The sequence below is a fragment of the Dermacentor andersoni genome, chromosome 1 (genome assembly GCF_023375885.2).
Source record: "Dermacentor andersoni chromosome 1, qqDerAnde1_hic_scaffold, whole genome shotgun sequence".
Lineage (NCBI taxonomy): Eukaryota > Metazoa > Arthropoda > Arachnida > Ixodida > Ixodidae > Dermacentor > Dermacentor andersoni.
Window position 1 is genome coordinate 386,120,702 of NC_092814.1, and position 24,035 is coordinate 386,144,736.

At 42.7% G+C, this 24,035-nt stretch overlaps 1 protein-coding gene and 1 long non-coding RNA gene across 2 annotated transcripts in view; one reads left to right on the forward strand and one right to left on the reverse strand.

Moving 5' to 3' along the window:
- Positions 1 to 4,158: 4,158 nt before the first annotated feature.
- LOC126518603 (uncharacterized) overlaps positions 4,159 to 24,035 on the reverse strand; it is a 106,682-nt gene continuing 86,805 nt past the window's right edge. The window contains exon 7 of the mRNA XM_050168382.2: positions 4,159 to 6,519. Within this exon, the coding sequence (XP_050024339.2) occupies positions 6,222 to 6,519 (298 nt within the window). The 3' untranslated portion in view covers positions 4,159 to 6,221. The remainder of the gene's footprint in view (positions 6,520 to 24,035) is intronic.
- On the forward strand, positions 9,974 to 22,570 carry LOC126518610 (uncharacterized). The gene is made up of 4 exons (XR_007596429.3): positions 9,974 to 10,142; positions 11,657 to 11,692; positions 14,338 to 14,542; positions 17,253 to 22,570. It is a non-coding gene; the product is annotated as an uncharacterized lncRNA (long non-coding RNA).

Sequence of the window (24,035 nt, forward strand, 5' to 3'; positions counted from 1 at the left end):
TGGGACCCAGTGCGCCGGATTGTGGGCCCAGTGCCGCGCACTGGATGCTGGGGTGCTGGGCATGCGCGGCCTACTGGGATGCGCTGGCAACTGGTGCGAAAAACAACTCCAGCGCGTTAAATATGCGGTGCCTGGACACCGGATATAGTTTCTTGAATACAGAAAGCAACAAAGAGCGTTTAGTGCAATAAAGAAAAGAAATAAAAAGCGTAAAAATAAAACTGCTCTGACCACGATTCGATCGACCAACCTACAGATCCCAAGCCCGCTACTTTACCGCTACGCAAGGCCAGGACTTCAGCATAAACGGATAATTTGCCATGTCAAAATCGAGAAGCAGTGTTAGTTTCGCAGAGATACGTCTCGCGCATTAGGTGCGCTATCGCCCAGCAACTAAAACTCACGCATGTACTACAAAGAAAAATTTGCTGTCCGTATTAAGTAGCATGCTCGGAAATTCCACAACATCGATTTTCACTTGCGATTGGTATTTTAACTTCGAAAAAAGTCCTAAATGAACCGTCGACCCGGGACGCTGTATGGGCTGTTACGGCGGATTTCGATTGCCATTTCTTAATCTTTACCCGAGGGATATGCAACGTTTTCTTAGTTCAGTGATGCCTGTCAGTCAACACGTCTGTCTAGTCATATATCTTCGTCAGAAAAGCGCAGGCTAGTGCTGGAAGCCTTCAGCGATAGCACATATACCTGTGTTTGTTTATGACGCGTCACGTCGGCGGTCATCGCTTCTTGTGCTGGCACTGTAGACATGAAAAAATTGTTTATTTAGGAACACCGATGCGAAAGCTGAAATATAGAGTAATTTATCCTTCTTAGACTTCTTGATTCCTGAGCCTAGACGCGCCGATAGCGTGAAGATGGACTCGGCGGATACGCTAGGCCTAAGCTTCGGTGGGGACCGATCACGGCGAGGGTAGCTGGCGAAAGCTCAAATGTGTGTATTTGAGCCTCAGAACTTTTTTAATACAATAGGGAAAGTGGAAGCGCACGAATCACCTCAGCTTTGTTATCGGTGGGGTAATATCAGTCAGTGGTAAGCTTCGAACTCGGGGTCCTTTCGTGCGCGTCTGAACGACTTCTGCATTTCATGTCCACTCCACAACACTGCGACAACGACGACAACTCCCAGTCATATGTTACGTGCGAACTACTAAAAAACGCGGCGTCCGCTGCGTTTGCGTGGCTTCGTTCATGAATTTAGCTAAACCTCCAAATCAAAAGGGAAAATAAAAAGAAACCAAAGTGATCGTCAGTGTAAAATGTCCATGAATAAACACGGCAGCTCACGCACCTTTATTCCAAGCTGCGACATGAAATAGGGTTTTATGACCCCAAGATATAGCGTTATTTAGGACAAGAGACTAGTATCAAGCGATGAAATTGTATAAAGCATTTGTTATTCTGTAGCGCTCGTCCTTGCGTACTGGAACCAGCGCGGCACAAACATAACCAGCGCAGTTTCCAGTGCGAACCAGCGAACTGCAGCAAGAACCATCGCCTGTACAGCACAAACCAGTGCGCCCCAGCGTCATGGCAGTGGAACCAGTGTCTCTTCCAGTGGGACCCAGCTCTTATCCAGCGTTCTCACTGGTGTGCCAGTGAGTCCCAGCAAGCGCCAGCATACCCAGTGCGATCCAGTGCCAAAAAATGCGCTGGGTTCACACTGGAAGGCACTTGAAGACCCTGGTTTTTGCAATAGGGAAGTTCCTGGTATTTGAGCTCCTCGGCGTTAACTTTTGCACGTTGTGCCAGTGCATGTAACACACTCTCGTGCTATCACTCTTGGTAATCGCTCGTCATGTTCTCGACAAATGTGAGTACCGAAAGAAGGTATCTGTTGTTGGGGGAAGGGGCACAAACAGCGTCACAAACTTGGCACCGTAATATTCAGTCAACGCGAAACTAACCAACGCCAAGCTAACTGCGCCACAGCAGCCGACCTTCGTTTCGCTAAGTGCGTCACAACGCTCTGCGTGGCCAGTGCGCCTAAACAGTAGCAAAATAAGTTACGATAACATTGGCGCCCAGAGAAAGAGTCAACAACATGTCCCAGTAAGATCAGTACACGCCTCACTAAGTCGCCACAACGGCCAAGATGGTTTTTGCTGACTGCGTCACAACGCCCGGTGCGGGGCACGAAGCCTAAATTGCTTGAAATGCAGCGCAGACAGTGAAACAAAACTTTTCACCTAGCCGCAATCCAATAGAGCAGGAGTACCGTGCCGAAGTATAGCAGAATCGCAAAATTGTGCCGGTAGTCCAAGAGACAAGAGCTACATTAAAAAATAATATGACTAACGGCACGTCGAACAGGCGAACGCTCACATGCGCAGCCGGCATCCCTAGTTTCAGTGGCGTGTCTGGCGCATGGCGCAAGCATCTGGCACGTCTGTCTTGTCGCTCGATAACGCAAGAAAAATAAGTCGCAGTGCATAACTTCATTTATAAAAAATTTAAATTATGTGGTTTTACGTGCCAAAACCACTTTCTGATAATGAGGCACGCCGCAGTGGAGGACTCCGGAAATTGCGACCACCTGGGGTCCTTTAACGTGCACCTAAATCTAAGCACACGGGTGTTTTCGCATTTCGCCCCCATCGAAATGTGGCCGCCGTGGCAGGGATTCGATCCCGCGACCTCGGGCTCAGCAGACCAACACAATAACTTCATTTATACGCGGAACATTTTAGTCCTAGTTGGAAATATTAAAAAAGAAAAACATTGTTAGCTTCATTCAACATCCTTTTTTTCCTATGCTCGGCGTCAGATAAGGCTGATGTGAAAACTAGCGTGACGTATCTCCTGGTACCAGTTTTCGCCGAGTGTCCGCTATAGTTGAATATTTTCCACTGTGGTGCCACTAACGACTCGTCGCGTCGATTGATATAAAAGAATCGGCTGAAAATATGAGCGAAGATCTACAAGTTCCGACAAATGGCTGCACGAAGGAGAGAAAATAAAAATAATACTAGGAAAGAAAAAAAAATGAGACTGTAAATCTGTGGGCCTCCTCGATTCTCAGTCTCTGGCAGTCCTAGACTGCTTGGATTGCTCTGCCACATTCAATTTTGCTCGTACTGATTTGGAAGCTCCACCAATCAGTGCGAGAGCTGGCACAATTGCGGTCCTTTTTCACAGACCAGAATTCGCGGATTAACCACCGGCTCTCGGAGCTGTGAGCAGGGGGGAGGGGCGGTATTCTGCTGGACATGTGCACCAGGCGGACATGTCCACTTGTGCTGCTGTAGTGCGGATTGGCGGAGGGCGAGTGTATCCTTTTGATGTGTACCCCAGTCCAGCCACACAGAACTTCAGCAGCAGAGGAAGGCAAATTTTCACTAGGTGGACACTTGCAGAATAACCACCCTCCTCCTCCAGATTTTTGCTCGGACTAGCGCAAGAAGCTAGCAAACGACTGCTGTCTGAAAAAGATGCTGGCGGCGTTGGCCGCCATGATTTGAAAGATGCCGTGTGCTTGTGCGCGCACTTTGCGCCTCAGCCGGCAAATATTGTGCACTCAGTTATCGTGTCGGTAACATCGGTGCTTTGTGTGCCGTCGTGCGAGCTTTTCACGAGCCGTGAAAGTGCTGCAGCTTCACTCTTCGTGTTTCTTCACAGAGACAAGCACAGCCATTAGGCGCACAAGCTGCTTTAATGCGTTTCCCTAAATCTGTAATTGCTATATGTGTAGTGAACTGGTGGATTGCGCTTTTCACGTGAGTGAAGCTGATGTGCGAGGAAACATCATGCCACGGCTATGTCAGCTGCGAATGTTAGCGCTGGCACCATTGCGCCAGGAAAGTGGATTGTAGTGCTACTCCTCGACGGATGGTGTCACTGCGGTTCATTGATATTCCACGGCAGTCTTTGCGAAGCGTAGCGCCTTCTTTAATCGCAAAGCGGCACTGTGATCGTCTGGTACGTAGAAGTCTCCGGGGAAACAGGGTGCGCCTCGATCAAGAATATCTTCAAATATTACACGAGGATGTGTGAATTGTGAAGTCCGGGAGAGCGACGTGGCTACATCTGAGGCGTCCGGGAAGACTGCTGGATTGAGAAGTCAAGAGTCAAAGAGTTTATTCAGACAACGTGTGGTACAGTTGCCTAAGTGACGAATTCCCACACCGAATGCCAACATATGCTGATTTATTCTTTCAGTAAATAACCAGTGTTCACAGCACTGCAGTAGAGTCGTAGCTGAGAAGCAGCAGCTGCGGCGGCCCGGGGATCCGTGAACCGCATGGCAAATCTGGTCGTGGTCCGCATGACGAGCAGTGGCTTTTCTGTGAAACGTAACCTGCCAGCATAGTCATTGCTGCTATCGTGGCCGGTGATATGCAAAGGCGTGCAGTGCGTGCCTCACCACTCGAAGCCTTGACGCGGCGAAGCCTTCGGAATGCCTTCGGTTGTGGCGATAGTGTTAGGGCGACAGAACAGGGGTTCTCTAAAATTGAATAATATATGGCCCACGACACCCATCTATCTACGAATATATGATGGCTCAGTGAAACAGTTAGAGAACGCTACAAATATTGCACGGCTATCTTCGTGGCTTATTACTATCAGGGTCCTTCAATACTTTTAATCTGATCATGAAACTTCCCTGAAAGATTCATATAGAGACAGAAGTTGGCACCAGAGATGTTGTCGTAAGTGGAAGATGAACAATCTGCTGCGCCAGATGGGTTGGCTGCGCGATCATGCAAATGTTTAACGAGGAAAGGCGCCTCTCCCACATTTATTTCAGCATGTTTGTAGAGTGAACATGCAATGGGAACTTTTGACAAAATTCATGTATATGTGCGATGCGTTTGTGTTTAAATTATACACGGCACCGTTATATGATTGACGTCGACCCCCACCCCCTAGTAGCCTTCCTTGCACAAACTGTTTCTTTCGGCTGTCTGTATTTGTACTTTGTCTTGTTAGTTAGTTGGAAAAGTCAGTTATATTTGGTTAGCTAGTTCAATGTATTAGTTATTAGTTGATTAGTTACTCAGTTAATTATGTTTGCTTAGATATTAGAGTTAGGTAGATTAATCAGTTGGTTAGCATTGTTGGTTTGTTTTGTTAATTACTTTTGGTAGTTACATGATTTATTTTGTTTCCTTGGTTGGTGTATTACTCAGTTATTATGTCGTTAGTTTATTGGTTTAGTCGATTTTCTTATTGAAGTGGTTACATTACTTCTTGAGTTTGTTTAGTTAATGTAGTTCCTAGATGATAAGTTAGGTTAGGAAGATATTAGTTGCAATTTTTAGTAATTGCATATTTGTTTGATCGCCTAATCAGTTGCCTATCTTCGCGAGTTAACTAGTTGGTTATTAGCTTAGTTATTAGTTCAGCGATAATTAGTTATATTTCTTGATTTTAATGTAATTAAAAAATAATTTGTAATATATTAGGCAATTTATTAATTTTTTCAGTAACTCATTTTCTGATTACTAATGAGTTAATTAGTTTAATAATGAGTTATTAGTTTAGTATTCAGCTGGTTAGCTTTGTTAGTTCGGAACACAGTTTTTGCACGCACAATCATCTAAAAATGAAACATTAACTTGCTCAAACTGTTTCAAATGATGGAGTCCGCCCAAGTGCAGAATTTCAATTATGAATTAAGCCCCTGTTGCGTCCGCAGTTGAGCTTGGAAATTAAACAAGGCGTTGTAGTTCTAAATTCTTCGCGTTTAAGTTTCTGAACACTGTACAAAGACAGGATGGCAATTTGGAAGTTCTGTCGAGAATATTCAAACGCCGATGCAGGCTGTCCACCCCTGCGCAATAGCGAACGTACGCACTGAACGCCTGTGGCGTCCGTTCGGCGTCTGCTCCAGTGCAACTTCTACTTGCGCCAGCGTCGCGGTGCGTCCAACGCGGGCGTTATATGGAGCTCTGCCATAGCGTTACGCGGGTTTCGTTACTAGTTCGAAAGCACTGAAGGACCTTGTTTCTATGATCGATGTAACTGAATGTCGCGAATATGGACTGTCCAAATAAACATCACATTCAAATTATTCTTTAGGCGTATCGGTTCTGCCGGAGATATACTTCAGGAAAACGATTACGTCGTCTGGTAACGTTAAGACAACTCAGTCAGACAAACAAATAAAAAAAAACACTCTGCTGAAAACACTTTTTCTTTGCACTCTCTATATCGTTCTGATGGTGCATCAATCAAACCGCGTTCTGTTCCGCGGCCTTTTACGACCTACAACAGAGAAGTTCCCGAAGACCCGGCTTGAGCCTGTTGCGGCGCCGCCTAAGGCCACTGCGTGGTCCCGAGGCTGCAACGCGCCCTCGGCATGCCATGATTCCCTCGCCTAACGTTGCGACGGCTGCCATTCCCATTCCCATTATCCAGACGGCGAACAGCCCGGAGACGTCTTCGGAGCGGATGGCCTCGGCCGCGCTGTGCGCGCGCTCTAACTGTCGCCATGTCTGTAGCAGAACCCCTTCCAGGTGACGATCCAGCAGGCCGGACTCGCAGATCCAGCGGGTGCTGCAAAGATCGCCGACAGAGGCCGTCACGGAGAGATTAGCGCGCTTACTCCGGAACGAATGATCAGAAACTACTGAATGAAGTCATGCAATAGTAGGCCTAAAAGGCTCAATGAAACAAGGGAGAAACATAAATATGCGGATTCTACACATTATGGGAATCGACGTAACCGAAGCTTTCTACGTTGTTTGCTTTGACGATAATTAGCGGTAATGTTGACGGAAAATGTGCAGTATCTTCAGCGTTGAGTCTAATACAAGAGTGGTTAGTTGCACCCTTAAGAAACTTACACCCTTTGGACCTTATATCTTGTCCCACAATGATAATCGTCATCTGTCTTGCCCGCGTTTCCTTTCTTGAACGCTGCGTCCCCGGCACTTCCCAGTCACGATCGGATTGCGCGTTATCAGTGTGACACAGCATTCCCGACAGGGAAGTAGCGAGCGCCGAGCTTTCAAGAAAGGAAACGCAAGCAAGGCAGATAACGATTATCGTTGTAATATAAATATACACCCCAAAGGGGGGTGAAAGCGTTTTAAGACCGTGATGTTAAACGTTAGCTTGCGTGGAGCACTAATATTTGTTCGCGTAGTACACAGAACACACAGGAAGACGTCTTTGCTTCAAGTGTTGTTGTGCGCCATTGTTCATAATCTCTGAAAGGGTTGAGCATTATCATTGACTCACATGGCACATGGCATCGTGGCAGGAGTGTTAAACGTTAATTGAATTGTGGTGCTGTAGGTGCCAAAATCGCAATCGGGTTATGACCCTTATGAAAATGACTGTTGAAAAGTTGTTGGCATATTGTTGACGAATTGTTGACTCAATAGCCTTTCAACAATACCTCAACAATTATTGAAACCACAGGCAATAATTCAACAGTAAAATTGTTGGGCAGTTCACAACAAAAAAGTCGTTGACTAAATTCTGTTGGTATATTGTTGAATAGTATTGAGTATTATTGAGCCATTGTTGAGCAGTTTTCAACAATAAAGTCATTGACTTAATTCTCTTGATATATTGTTGAATAGTATTGAGTATTATTGAGCCATTGTTGAGTAGTTTCCAACAATGAAGTCGTTGACTAAATTCTGTTGATATATTGTTGAATAGTATTGAGTATTATTGAGCCAATATTGAGTAGTTTTCAACAATAAAGTCATTGACTAAATTCTCTTGACATATTGTTGAATAGTATTGACTATTGAACCATTGTTGAGTAGTTTCCAACAATAAAGTCGTTGACTAAATGTTGTTAACTTATTGTTGAATAAAATTGAGTCACAAGCAATATTGAGTTTCGAAGTACATGTGAAAAACACACGCACATATGTATGTGTGCGTCTTTTGCACATATATGTTGGTTTACTGATCACTTGATCACCATTGCATATATACAGGGTGTTTCACGTTACTTGAACCATAGACGTATATACACGTGTTTTAGCTAACTTTACTCAGAGTTTAAAAATATGCCGATGCACCATAAGACGATGCGACCAAATGCATGTTGCTCACTCTTGTACGTGTCACGCTATTCTTGTATTTTTCCTAAGTAGTTAATTAGTCAAGAAAATTAGCCATTCTGAAGGAACAAAGTTAGGCGAAAAATTCTAATTAGAAAGCTCTAGAGCACTTTGCAAAACGTCCTATTAGGCAATTTCTCACTTTCTATCTACTAAGTGTTAGTGTTTTTCAGCTTACTGCGGATGCCCGTGAAATAGAAAAAAATATCACCTGACATATCCGCTTGCGCGCCGTGCTTGCAGCGCTCCCAAACGAACATACCATCGAGCAGGGTGTGTTGCCGCTTAAAAGGCGACAGGGCAGTGACGAAGGCGTTGGCTGTGGTATTGACGCCAGCGACGTGCTTCCCTCGCTGCGGTTCATGATGGCGATAAGCAGACGGGTGTTCACACCGGTTAAATGGTATGTTTTCGTTTGTGCGCAGAAGGCTTAGGAGCAGTGCAATCACGACTCGCAGGCGGGCATATGTCACGTGGTGCTTTTTCTATTTCGCGAGCATCCGCAGTAAGGTGAAAAACAATAATACTTAACAGATAGAAAGACAGAAACTGTTTATTCGGACGTGTTGCCAACAGCTCTGCAACTTTCTAATTGGAATTTCTTTCCTAACTTCCTTGCTTCAGAAGTTGGTTAATTATGCTTGACTAAATAGCTAATTAAGCAAAAATACACAAATAGCGCGACACGCTACATACCAAAGGGAGCAACATGCATTTAGTCGCGTCGTCATAGAGTTTACACTCGGCCTAAAGTTAGCAGAAACACCCTGCATATATATATATATATATATATATATATATATATATATATATGCAGTTTCAGAAGACAAACGTCCCTACAAGCAGTGACAAACAACCGATGACTGGACGCATCCTGCATTTCCATTGGCGTCCATTATAAGGGGCCAGTGCCCTGGCTGTGTGTTAATTAGGAAACGGCATTGCATGCCTCCATGTTAAATATGGTCAAGGTGGCGGAGAACGTTAACAAAATCCAAGTCTGGGGTTTGACGTGCCAAAACCACGCTTTGATTATGAGCCGCACCGTAGTAAGAAACGCCATATTTATTTTTGCCATCTGGGGTCCTTTAACCTGCACCGAACGCACAGTACACGGTCGTTTTTGCATTTCACCCCAATCGAAATGCAGCCGCCGCGGCCGGCATTAGATCCCAAGCACTCGGGTTAGTAGAGCAACAGCTCAGCCACTATGCCACCACGGTGGGTGCGGCGGAGAAAGGAGTGAACATCGTTTTTACAGAGTGCGTTTCGCTTACCCGTTAGCGCGCTATACAGAACGAAACGAAAAGCTTGGCCGATATGTACGACATGGTGCTCATATTTCACATGGAGGCCAAATTCTTTTCTGTGACCTAGACGGGGTGCTGGCGAATGTGTTCGGAATCTGCTCGGCCACCAAGCACAATCTGCGCTGCTATACGTTCTCGGTGACAAATCGCACAGCGCAGGAGCACACGCACAAATGTTTAAAGAATGGGACGACAGACCGCCCGCAGTTTGCCATGACGTCGAAATAAGAAGCACAAACAGCGACGTTTCTGTACTTTTCTGGTCAATAGTTCAGTTCGCATGGTTGCGGCACGCATTACTTTTTTTTTTTAAATCCAAACGACGAAAACTGTGCGCGCACAAATTAGCGCGGCGTTTGTGACGTTTGAATTTGGCGCCTTTTCCCGCGCATGCCATTAGCTCCGGCCGGTGCACTACGTTACTGCGCTAAAGAAAGTAGTTCATCAAAGAAGCGAAGCAAAAAACTTTTATACACTTGCAAATCGCAACAATTGTTCAGTAATAACATGAAATTACATAATTTGTTATCCAATGGTACAATTTATGATAATATAAGCGTGTATTTGTATGAGTGTACATGTATGATTGCGCGTTTGCGCTGTTCATACTTGGCGCATTCCGGCGAGTTCGTGCAAGCCGTTAGCTTGAGAGTTTCCTGCATTTTCTGTGTTCTTTGTGTGCTTCGCTGTGACATCTTTGGAATATTCCTGCGTGTTGCTCGCTTTTTATGGACTTGTTGCCTCGAAGATCGCCATGATCGCCTCCGACTCAGCGACATCAAGGGTGAGTGAGTGTTTCGAATTCCCCTTGTTCGTCCATTGCGACGCGGTGAACGGAAGCGGGGAAATGATTTCAGCGCTTGTGCGTGTCTTCCGCGCGCCTCTTTTGTAGTTTTCATTCCTAGTACTATCCTTCCGTTGCGAGAATGGGTTGTACAGCACTAGATTTGTGGCAGATAACGTGGAGTTTTGTCCTGGCTTAACTTTACACTCCGCTTGTGGTGACTTAAGGCAGCTATGTGGTGCCACCTAAAACAGGGCATGTTGTACGCCATGATTTCTGATACGGTGTTCGAGCACCGATTGAGTTAGCCTTATTAATGAGCGCAAAACAATGCGACGTGAAACCATCCGATCTGTACTGTAATCGAAGATATTTCGTTTGCGCCACGCTAGTACAAGGCGTGTGAGCGAGCTTTCAGCAAAAGGGGGGGGGGGGTGCGGTGGGATTGGCGAAAGTGTATTCTGTTGCGCTGTTCCCATCAGGATCGAGTGACTCCGCGGTGCTTCAAGGCCACTATCTGACACGCCGTGCGGCCGATGTTCGCGCGATCGGAAAACACAGAGGAGGCTGTCGCGCAATAATAATAAAGAATTTCAAGGGTGTACATGCGATACGTGAGATACAATAGGGGTGATGCCACAGAGTGCTGCGAAATCATCGAGTTATACGCCTTGCCAACCGCGTGCGTTTTGTTTTCCCCCAGGTCGCGCGCATTCAACTTTATTTTTTCATCTTCTCCGTTCGTCGCCATCGAGTGCTTCGCCCAAACGGCTTCGCGTAGGCGCTCTTTGCATTCACGGAAAGGCAGATTTCATGGCACTCCAGGTCCTACAACATTCAAAATAATGTAATTTCGGGAAATTGCAGCTTTTCGTACTTCAGTAACTGATTTAACAATAGTTTTAAAATCAGTAAAGGAACGAGATGCCTGGCATATCTGCGTTGTCGTCCCACTGTGCTTCGAGGCGGCATGTATACGTTATCGGCAACATAAACATCAATAATTAGCATTGTTTCTTGTGACCATTGATGTAGCTAGTTATGTCGAAAAGCAATTTTTGCTTTGAATCAGAGCACTATAGAGTGAACAGATTGAAAGGGGAGCGCATCGTTGTCAACTAAATCACGGCGCTTTGCCACAAGCTTGGAATAATGTCGAAAGAGCAGTTCTGTGAAATTCTTTCTTTGAGAGTAAGCAAAACTTCAGTAGCATCAGGTAGACGGGGAGTAAAGGAATGTAACACTGGTTTTATATAAAGGAGCTGCGTTTAATATGTGGCCATAACAGTTAAGTAGATGCGTGGAAATAATGTTTAAAGTAACTAGAGGAATGTGAAATAAATTTTTTGGCAAGCTCACACTGCCATTGGCAAGAGCGGCCACACTTAAGTGTATTCAATGACTAGTCATGTGTATCCGTCCATTTATGTCAGCCTAATGGTCCATGTAGCTCTTTTGATTGTCGCTTTTGCTGCATCGTGGCTTCACGTTTTAATAGTGACATCTTTTTTCAGATTCAAAATGAGCTGGGAGAGGCCCCAGCTGGAACGGTAAAAGTGAATTCCTTGGCCATCCATTCTGTAGCGTCACGATGATCAAATACAGTGATACCGTGAAAATGTATTGCAGGAAGCAGAAAAAACAAGAACATTGCTGATGCAACTGCAACGCATTTGCTCCAGTGATCAATTGGTGCAGAGTGCCTTCATTAGGAGACATGGTGCCTTTAAGCACTCAGCTTAAAGACTTTGCAACTGCACCGGGACTGGGAGTGAATTTCATTGTCACTTGTGAACATATTAAACGCGGAATGTGCCTTTTTCAGTGTATATGCCTGATATGAGAGGGGCGTTCAGAAACTTAGTGTGGACATTAGTGGTCTGCATGAGTGCACATCTTTCTAGTTTTACCAGAACGAAGGTATTATGACCTATGTCATACAGCAGTGCACAGCTAGAGGTATCAAACCAGAACAGCAGCACCCTTTGAGAAAGTTGGCTGAAGAACGAGCAGCGATCGGGGCTTTCTGCATTTCAAGGGCCAAATTCCAAAAAGATTGATGCCGAGCTGGACGGTGTGAAGTGCCGGTCACCACATGCTGTAACCAGCATGGCATTTTTAATCTCCTTGGCATTATGTCTCGTTAAGATAGAGAAATTGCATCACTGCTCATAAAGAAATTGGAAATTGGGAGGTTGAGGGGAAGTGGAAGGGCTCCCCTCTGGAGCAGCCAGTGCATGCCCTTTGCTATACTGATAATCCTACCTTAATGAGAACCAGTGATGCATGTTAACCTATTACGCAGCCAAGTGCATTCCTTGTTTTGTATTAAGGGGACACTAATGACACCTTAAATGAATTTAAAATAAAGCGTCGTGTTAAATAACTACTTCTGTAACTTTCTTGGTAGTTGTTTGATTATTAGAGAAAATAAAGCTCAAAGTTCAATTTTCTGAGTATCGCCCCAAAATCTTTGTGCTGACACCTCATTGTCACATCATGGATTCCAAGTATTTTTTCAAACTTGGGCTGTGTTGGTTCTGTAAAAGTTCCTGACGCTTTTTATTTTGGGTTTTTGGAATACGATGAAGAACATCTTTATTTGTAAAAAAAATTGCTACACCTCAACAGACATCATCAAAATCCATGACGTCACAGCAAGCGGGTGTGGTAACTTCAAGGCAGCACTGCCACCAATCTTTCCTCTTGCTGCTTTTACAGTTTACTCAGCCTCTTGTCACGGTATGAGTGAATCTCTTGAATAGTAGGAAGGTCATGTACAGATACATCTAAAATAATTTTTCTCTTTAGTGCTTTCATGTCGTAGTTGCTTAGGGGTGTTGGCACAGCTCCGCTAAGCACGAGGTCACAGGATCAAACAGCCGCATTTTGATGGAGGTCAAATACAAGACTGCCCAGGTACCTTGCAGCCTGATTTGGTAAAAATTAGTCCAGAGTTCCCCACTAAGGCGTGCCTAAACATCAGATTGTCGTTTTGGCACTTAAAACGCCAGAATTTAATTAATTTAATTTTGCTTTAGTGCTCCTTTAAGCTGTAGAATTCATGATGTTTGCAAAAACTCATGCTCAAAGTATTCTCCATAAAGATTAAATAAACAGTAGATATAAGTGTCTATTTATATTTTGAATTGTGGTGATACGTGATGACTATTAGAACGGTGGTACAACGAGACAGACAGAATTGTAATACAATGTATGACGGCACGATGATGCACATCGAGGAAATGACAGTTTCCCTAGAGGTCCCTGACATGAACATCAACTGACTGTCCACAAACTTCTGAGTTCACTCCGTGATCTTGTGCAGCCTGTGCTTTGCGAGTCGACTAATTTAATTGAGGTGGTGGTTGGCACATACTGTCCTTGCAGCTTATGTACATTTCATACAGTGGAGTGGAATCTCACATATTACTTCTGCAGCACAGCAAGCTAACGTGACATGTAGTGGTAATCTTAGTAATGATCGACAATCATGTCCGTCTTTGAGCTCCTAATGCTGCTTGCCAACACAAGCAGCAGCAGTTGCCCAAGATAGCGGGAAGGAGATTCATTGAAAAGTGGCATATGCCCAGGGTCGCATACCCAGTCACCCAAGTTGTTCCTACGGTTGATTTTGAACTCTTCCCTTAACATAGCAGCCCAATCTCCCCATTAGACCATGGACTACCTATTGACACATGGATGGGAAAATAGAGACAAACACCTGAAAATATGAAGTATCCTAAGAATGGTAATCACAATAAATATTACTAGATGTGCATTAGCACAAGCTCTTGGACCAGTTGGTGCGTGATGAACTTGAAAAAGGGGGGTACCAGCAAAACAAAGGACGCGCACACACGTAAAAGGCGTTAGACAGGAACGGACGCTGGTCCGTCCCAACGTCCGTCCGTGTCTAATGCCGTTTCCTTGTGTGCGTGTCATTTGTGTTTCGCTGGTACTCCCCTTTTTCAAGTACTAGATGTTTGGATACTTTGGTTTATTATTCTTGTTTGTGCTGGATTGTTTTTCTGAAACATGTGGCATCCAGACAGCATAAGAAGCTTGTAAGAAGTCAAGTTTAGCAATCTAGATTTGCAACAGGTACTTTTGTAATTTATTTGCAGTAGGGCTGTTGTGTGAATGTGCTTGAAAGGCTTAAAACTATTTTGCTAACATTTACTTAAACATGCAGGTTCACATAGGTTGAAGGAGTGCACATTGAGAAGGTTATCCTGGCACAGTTTACCATGGCCTGCCATGGTGGACCAGGAAAGTTTGCAAGGGCCTTGCTTCACCATGTGTTCACAGAGGAGGAGCTCATGGGCCATTTGGGCTTTGGAAATAACACCAAGGGGCAAAAAAGGCTCTTGACCCCACCAGGGTCAGTGCTGTTATAGGCAAGTACCATACATCCTTTCTGGTTGCATTTTTACATTCACATTTTTTTCTAAAATTATAAACTTGCCATTGGCATAACAAACGACTTTCAAGTAGCCCGTGTGTGCAGTTGTATGCGACAATAGCCTACTATTTGGAATGACTGTTCGTACGATCTTAAGTGCGTAATGCCGCCATACTCAAATGCTTCTGAAATTTAAAAGCTGCCTTCACTGCTGAAAGTTTTTAGTGGCTCCACCACATAAAATGAGCTGCATTTGCGCATTAGCAGTGTTACTTGGCTGTCATTGCAAGGAATAGTTGTCTGTGAAGCACGCTCCAAATCTATTGGCATGGAGGACATGTTTAGTTAGCCTGAAAATGTTATTCTAATACGCGAATTGCGGAGAAGGTATGCTCAAGTGTGGTTACTGCTCAGCTCGAGCAGGAGCATGTTCACCAAATTGCAGAAGTCAAAACAGCTCTCCAGGTTCTGAGATGTGAAACAGTAGTTTCACCAATTTTAACAGACCACATCGAATTAAGGTTGCTCCTATATTGAAGGAGGTCCATGTGATGCCAGACAGCAGCCTTTTAGCAGAGGGAACCTGAGTGGTGTGGCAATTTTCTTTTGGTTGTTTCAATCAAAGAAACAACAGGGACAGAGTTGCAAGCATTGCTGTCAATAGTACTATGTTTTGTGGGCGCTTACTCATTCTAAGCACTTAACCTATGACTCGTATTTATTCACGCACACTTTATCACTTTGTATTCTAAGATATGAAAAAAATATTTATGTGTATTCTAAGATATGAAAAAAATATTTATGTGGCTTTTCCCCATATACTTCAATAAATTGAGAATAGGCTCTTGGGGCCTAATGTATAAAGCTTCTTACAGACCATCGGACATGTCCACTACTCCCATTCTGAAATTGTTAGAATTGATTCCTGCTTCCTTACTTCACCTACCTGTTAACAGGGTTATTATGAACCATTGCCAAGTAGATTATGGGCTTAAATTAATCAAAAATATAAATGGGCTTTTCTGTCGCTCTTGTTTAGCCCGTTGAGGATCACATTTTGGGGGAAATATGCCTCTCTAATTTAGGAGTTATATATTTATTGCGGTGTGCAAATGCTCAAAACTTTCGAATTGAATAGTGTCTTATTCAATTTAGTCTTTGAATGGTCACTATTTGTAAATGCGAGTATTCTAATATTTCGAAACACCAATGAAACATGAAATTTGAGCCAAAGTACGGTAAATTTTCACCTCCACTAACATAGTGTAGACATAAAACGTAACAACTTGTAATAGCAGACCAGGCTACGTTACTTCAGTAGCTGTACTTGAGAGGCTGTACAGCAATCATTTATGCTTACTGAAGAGTCCTGTGCATGTGAAGAAACTTTCTGCTGCTCCATTTGTGCTTTTAATAAACAGCTTTTCATAACATAACAATGACAGAAACTTGCTAACTTTAATAATACTAGGATGTGAGCCTCATCTTACATTAATTGTGATATCAGCTGTTCATTATTCAGAAACTATCCATTATTTGATTTGCTTCTAGCATTATTCGGTTCAGCCTCAAAAATCACTTTTCGCGCACCCTTAATATTTTTATTGCAGATTTAAGTTCTTCAGAGTGACATTCCGAAAAAATAAACTGGTAAATAATATTTTTAAATAACAATAAAGTGGCAATACCATTTCAGTATTTGCAGTTTTACATGTTTTATTTTTTTATGCAGGATAAAGCAGCATAATTTTTTTGTGTAATGAAACAAAAAACTTGTGGCAACACTCCCAAATTACTGCAATGACAGACACCAAGGAGCTAGGTGAAAAATCAGTTTTGGAGAAACCCAAGGAGCGACAGCACTATAAGAATATTTACTAGAAGTCTCAGAAGGTTGCAGCACCTCCAGTGGGATGCTAGGCAACACTTTGTTCTGAAAAGGCAAATTTTTTTCAGAACGTTCCATCACAGCCACAGATGTACGGCAGTGAACCCTAAAAGGGTTAAAGAAGTCATGTCCTATCGCATATGGCTCTTAAAAGACGGCATTTCTTCGTCTCTGTCACATTCTGCATGTGTCATGCTAAGCAGCTTGGTGCACTACACGGAATCCTCATTAGAACAGTAATTCAGTCGTCGAGGCAGAAAACATACTTCACTGTAAGCAGTGTCTTCTTTAATGTAGAAAGTCTTAAGTCATTGTAAGGCGAGAAGTACATTCCGATTGCATGTGAACTCAGGAAACCTAACATCAAATGAAGCTACACTCAGTTGTAGTGACATGACACTATTGTATTTGGAGCATGGAAAAGCACAGTGAAGTGCAGCAAATTTTAATTATGAGAGTTACAAGAAATAATTTTAGTTGTCAGTTCAGGTTTATTTATGAACGACATGAATTTGTTTCACCATTTCGTTTCTCAGCAAGCAAAGCTCACATCTTTGACATTGAGGATATTCATAAAGTTATTTTGCTACAGTGTTTTGTTCCTCTTTGCCCTTTCCTGCATTTGACACTTAGTGGAGTCCTGTGCCGCACTGAATAAATTTAAATGGTCATGCTGTGAAGCTGTACCCATGGACAGTTGGAATAAAGCAAGACAAATACATAAATCGATTTCATTATAACGAGGGCATATTTCATGCCATTCTTTTGCATGTGGAAGTTGCTTTTTAAAACTTGTTCTGGCTTCTTGTTTTTGCAGGCTTCACGTGTTGCAAATTGCCTGGTACCAACATGCCCTATGTAAAGAACTGTGGCCTCGCTTCTCGCATGGGACCAATAACCTCTCAAGAGCCCAAGTTGGACAGCTCAAACCAAAACACAAGTGTTGTGCTTTTGTAACTCTCGACATTTTTATGTTCTGTGTTAGTCTCCTGAAGGGCCCAATTTGGATTTCTCAAATGAGCTTACAAATGTTGTGCCTTTCTATGCCTTCACATTTTTATGTTAATTTTATTTATGTTACTTATGCTAGTCTCCTGAGAAGTCCACATTGGATTGCTCAATCCAGAATACAAGTGCTGTGCTTTGTTATAGTTCACTACATTTTTATGTTAGTTTTTGATATGGTTCTAGTAAGGAAAGTGTTTCCTGATTAATATATTTTTTAAGTATCTTAAGCCATTTCATGCCAAACCACCCAATTTTGTCAAGAACTGTTCCATTATGGCAAACCATTTCAAGTTTGCTTGATTTTGAGTAGGTACAATGAGAAAATTTGCTTTCGTACATACACTTGAGTCATTCCAGGGCAACCAACCAACGTTTTTTTGACCATCACAGATATAGTTTAAGCTCCAAACTCTTGCTCCCCATTTATTTTCCTTCGCAAAAATTTTTTTGAACTTTGGCAAAAATTTATTGTTCTTGCCCAGCTAAGCTAGAAGGCACTGATGCACGTTTCTTCTGAAAGGGAAATTGTATGATCAAATATTCAGATGGTGTTCATGTCAAGAGACTGAAGTGGTGTGAGTGCCAAAATTTGCAAAGCTTGAATTTTCTTCTAACGTAGGGAAATACAGAAGGCACAAAATAAATATAAAATCAGACTGGTTGACTTGGGATAGCTGCAAAATATTTCAAGCCTTGGAGGTTCAGTTGATCAGCTAAAAAACTGTAAAGTTCAAATTTTTTGCAAAAAGCTTCGTGTTGAAGGTAAAAAAATTAGCTTTGGTGGTTGGCACAAAAGTATATGTCGCCCATCGTTACACAGCCCTACATGTCTGCTATACATGTGACAAGTAACAAAAAGGTATTATTGTTTAAGTGCGATAAATTATTTTTTATAATGTTGATTTGTGGATCACACATACAGCATAAATATAGCATAAATATATGAAGCCGTGTCATCTAGTAAGGAAATATTGTTAATATAATTAGCCACAAGAACTATTCAACAAACTGACTGCCTTTTTTATCATTGCGAAGGCAGGTGACGTCTAGCGCTGCAGCTGCAGTCTCAATTCGTATTTTTTTAACATGAACGCAAGAAGTGGTTGCCAATGGTGTCTGACCACATCAGACTAAACATGGCACATATGACTTTTGTAGATGAGCATGTTCCGGCTCTAAAACAGTGGTAGCAAACAACACCACAAGAATTTGTTCGTACTCATGTAGGTTTTCAGTCCTAATTATGAAGGTGTTTTCTACTTGCATCGTCATTGGGCTTCAGGGAGCAGGGCACAAAGTGTCCTGCTCCCTCTATGTTGCATTGCACTGCGACATGCCCTTTAAAATGCTTTGTATAAACAATATCAGCGCTCTTTCTGGATTTACTGTCTACATAATAGCTGATGTTTCTTTTTGTAAACTGCACGAACCATATCTTTTAGCACTGCAGGATTCCCTCACGTATTTAATACGTACGAGGTCTGTTAGAAAAGTATTTGACCTTTTTTTGCGAACACCTGATGAATATGTAACAAGTGCGTTTTCATCAGCTGCCCTTGAACCTTTGTGCGCATGCACGAGTTTTTTCCTGCCTGCCAATAGCGTGACTTGCTGGGACGCAGCATTTGAATGAGGTAGTACACAGTGCTCTCGTCGGTTTTTTATTGCAAGGAAAATGGCGGAGTGACTGGAGCAGTGCTACTGCATCAAATTTTGCCAGAAACTGGGCGACAGCCAAGTGGAAACCATTCCGAAGATTCAGACTGCTTTTGGTGACTATGCTATGAGCAGCACACAGATTAAGGAGTGGTACAACCAGTTTAAAGACGGCCATGCATCGGTGGAGAGCGAGCCACGCTCCAGTCGGCCATCAACATGCCGAAATGACCAGGTCATCGCCGAAGTGAACCCCGTGGTGATGCGGGACTGTCGTGTGACTATCCAAGAAATTGTGGAAGAGGTGGGCATCAGCACATTTTATCTACATTCCATTATCACTGAAGATTTGGCCATGAAGAGAGTTGCACCGAAATTCGTTCCCAAACTGCTCATGGTGGAGCTAAAGCAACTTCGTGTTGAAGTCTCACAGACATGCTGGATTCCACAAACAGTGACCCCAACTTCATGAACACCATAATCACTGGTGACAAGTCTTGGGGGTATGTTTACGACCCGGAAACCAAATCCCAGTCATTACAGTGGAAGCAGTCCACGTCACCAACCAAAGACCGCTAAGTGCGCATCAACGTTAAAGTGTTGCTGACTGCTTTCTTTGACTCCCGCAGTGTGGTACACCACGGGTACGCACCACAGGGTCAAACAATCACTAAAGACTACTACAGGGATGTCCTGCATGGCCTATGTGATGCTGTGTGGCGCAAGATACCGAAGTTGTCAACAGGAAATTGGCGCATCCATGACGACAATGCTTTTCTCGCACTTGATTCAGACTTTTTTGGCGAATAACCAGACTCCTGTAGTTCGACAGGCTCCTTACTCTCCTGATGTGGCCGCCTGCGACTTCTGGCTGTTTCCCAAAATCAAGAGGCCATTGAAAGAAGCGCGATTTCAGACAAGAGAAGACATTATGGCTGCAACGACAGCTGAGCTAAACTCCGTTCGGAAAGAGGCCTTCTCGGAATGCTTCTAACAATGGCAGCACTGCTGGGAGAAGTGACTGGAGTCCCAAGGAGACTACTTTGAGGGTGATTAGGTTTCCAACGCTCCAGTTATGCCAGTTTTTTTTTTTTCTTCAGCCAAAGGTCAGATACTTTTCTAACAGACCTCGTATTGATAGTTTATGGGCAATGGCTGTATGGTTTACCTGGCCCACACCAAACACAAGCCTCGTTGCGTTAGAGCATGTGGCCCTTGGCAATAAAATGCAACCCTAACACCGCTTCTCTGTCATCTGTGTGGAGACAAAGCCAGCTTTGTCGTGCGCATTCCCAGCCGGCAAGCTGTGCGCACATCCGAGAAAAGTCGGTGCTGACAAAATTTCAAAAAAGAATTTCTCGCATTTAAAAATAATGCCTTCTTTAACTTCACACATGCATAGCAGACATGTAGAGCTATCCAATAATGTATCACATATTTTTTGGCCAACTATGAAAGCTGTTTTTTCCTTCAACATGAAGCTTCTTGCAAAAGATTAGAATTTGTTTTTTTTTTTTTTACAGGCGATCAGCTGAACCTTCAAAGCTGCACATATTTTTTTGCTATACTATGTCACTTGGGCTACCATTCTGTATTTAAGTTCTGTCCTGTGAATTTTTCGTTACGAAAAGAAATCTAACGGATTGCAATTTGACTCATTTTTGCCGGTGCCAAAAGCAATCGAAGTATTCAAATATTTGAAAAATTGGCTATTTTGGCAGTTGCATCACTTCACCGTACTTCCACGCACACCATTTGAAGGCCTCGATCAATACAATGTGCATTTGAAAAAGAATGTTGATTGATGTCCTCTAGCTCAGCTGAGCAGGAAAACTAAACTGTCACCAAAATGTTACAAAATATCTAGCAAAAATAAATAAAAGTGGGTAACGAGTTTTAATCTCTAGTAAACATATGGCAATGTTTCAGCTATATGTGTGGTGTCAAAAAAACACTGGTCGATTCGGCATGGAATCGCACACCTGCAATTGCATCTGTGCCATTGTCGCAGTTCAGTAAAAACTGCATTTTACATAACTTTGTGAAAATGGTTTATTGCTATCTAAAATACGTGAGTAAAAATTAATAAGTATAAGTCGGCTTAAATTTAAAATGCAACCAAAAATCTCCGGTAATGGCAATGATGTGCCTTTCATGTTTGCATATAACCATATCTTTTTCTGAATTATTTCGTTAGTTTTTTGTGACAGTGAATAAAGTTGAAATGGAACTCACAAAAGGAGTAACTTTGTTTTATTCCAGCACATCACTAATAGTTTTTTTTTCATATAAAAATCTGAAGTAAATATGAATAAGTCGCTTGATATGGAATGACCTGCACAGGAACGTTATCGTGGCAGAAAACGCAACTGTATCATGCAACAGCAATGCAGCATAATAAACTGCTCCCATAAGCATCACTTATTGTGATTGCCATATTTCAGAAGTATGTAAGGTTTACTGAAATTGGCACACACCATTCAACCAACAAATAAGGAATGTACAGTGGTCCTTTTTCAGTTTTACAGATTTTTTTAAAGTTGTCTGTGCCAGGTAGCATAATTTTTGTTCTTGAGCGGGATTATTCAGAGGTGGACATTACTAGCACAAGAAATGGAAACATTAAACTGATTCTCATAAATTTATAAATTCACTTAAACATCACGGCACATATTTCAGTTTGCAAATTGTAGCCAGTGAGGTTGAAAGACATATTCACTTGAAATTAATTTCCAGGATGACACCAGTTGCGAGATTTTTTCATAAATGTGAGAGAAATACATGGGCATTCCGGTTACTTTTGTGCTTCAATGCATAACAGTGCGTTTTGTTAACAAAAAAGTGCTACAGCAGTGCATTTCTACAGCCAGTTTGATGGCATGTGTCTCGTTACTGGTGTCATTCTGGAAGTTCGTTCTTAGTGCATACACCTTGTAAAATTACCGTCTACAATTCGTAAAAACTTTATTAGGAACTGAGTTTTTCTTAATCAGCTATGGTGTCTTGATTTCTCATGCAAGTAATGTTTGGCACTCTGTATCTAGAATTATGTTAGCTGCAACAGTCCGTGTTTAATAAATTCCATGAAACTTAAAGATAACCGCCCTGCATATCAGGTCTCATTTGAGTGCTGTGGGCTCAAGCAAATCGTGCCATGGTAATAGTACCACTGGCTCCCTAATAGAGAAAGCAAGTACCTTTTTTGAGTGTACTTATTGACAGTCATGTCAGTCTGCTTCTACATTTATATATTTAGGTATTTATTTTTTTAAATTTATTTCTTTTGGGAAATGTGTTTTACTTCAGGGCCACACATACTACACCTTCAGTATTCAATTTTGTTATGGTGTCAAGCTGCAGGAAGTTTGTACTGTGCAATAGTTTTTAAGAAGTTTCTGATGTTCTCAAACTACAAATGGTTGTACATTTACACAGATGTTTGGTTGCAAATAAACAGTTCACCTAGAAAAATGGTTTTTGTCTGCATCAGTTCAGCACTCTTGGTTTTGTGGAGGACCATTCACTGACAACTGAAAAAAGTGGCATAACAGTACTGCTAGCAGTTTTGCAATATGTTTTATTACAGGCAATCTAGGAGCATGTTTTGAGCCCAGGGTGACAGAGGCCTGCGATACAAAACTGCTGTATTTAAATTTTATCCCTATCCTCTCACAGCAAACATACCAACGTGACATCAAAGGTAATTATATGCAACATAGCTCAGCAGTATTTTAAGGTAAGTGCAGGTTTAAACTGCTAAATACCCAGTGGGGCATAAAGGGATTTCAACATAATTTGTGCTGATGTTCAACAGATCTGCAACAATTCTTCCATGGGCTTTCAATATTGACGAACTACACATTTCAACAAAACGTCAATGGGCTTTCAATTTTGAGACTGAACACATCTTCAACAATGCTTCAATGGGCTTTCAACATTGACAAACAACACATTTCAACAATACCTCAATGGGCTTTTAATTTTGAGCTTCAACAATGCTTCAATGGGCTTTCAACATTGACAAACAAAACATTTCAACAATACGTCAATTGGGTTTCAACATTGACAAACAACACATCTTCAACAATGCTTCAATGGGCTTTCAGCATTGAAGTACACCATAGTTTCAACGATATGCCAATGATCTTTCAAATTGAGAGGCCACAATGATGTTTCCAGTGAATGTCGCGGGCCAATTATCAACACTTGTCAACAATTTCCTCAATGATGTTTCAACAATTCCTCGATGATCTTTCAAGGTCATTTGTTGACGTTGAACAATGATATGTCAATAACCTTTCAACAATTTTTTTTGTAAGGGGAGGCACGCTATAGTGGTGGACTGCTGATTAACTTTGACACTCTTTTGTTGTTTAACGTGCGCCAAAATCCAAGTGCACTAACGTTTATGCATTTCACTCCCGTTGAAGTGCGGCTGCCACGGTCGGGAGTGAACCCGCGACCTCGAGCAATGTAAGAGCTGTCAAGCTACCACAGAAGGCACAGAAGTCTTGATTTGACTTGCGAGAGTTTCCGCAGGGCCGCCTAGACCCCACGGTGTTTTAATATGGCGTTGCATCTGCACATCCTGCTCATTTGTCCGATTGACAAATTTTCGCGGTGTTTCTTTTAAGAAATAGCAGAAGCATACCGTATCGTACCTTCAGTTTGCCCGTAACCGCTGTTTCCTTGCCTTCTTCACGTCATCTTTACGTCTCCCGCCTTATCACCCTGTACGGGACGGCTATAGTAGCAAGGCTGTTGTAGAAAAACACGAAGTTAAATAAACGTGGCTAGGCAGTGTAGACAAAGAAAAGAAAGACGTTGGAATACGTAGGTGCTACGCCATGGCTCCCGTTTGAGTTTTTCTAGCCCGTTGCCGTGTAAGCACGTACATATGTTGCCGAAAACGCAAAAGCGCAACTGTGCTTGTTCT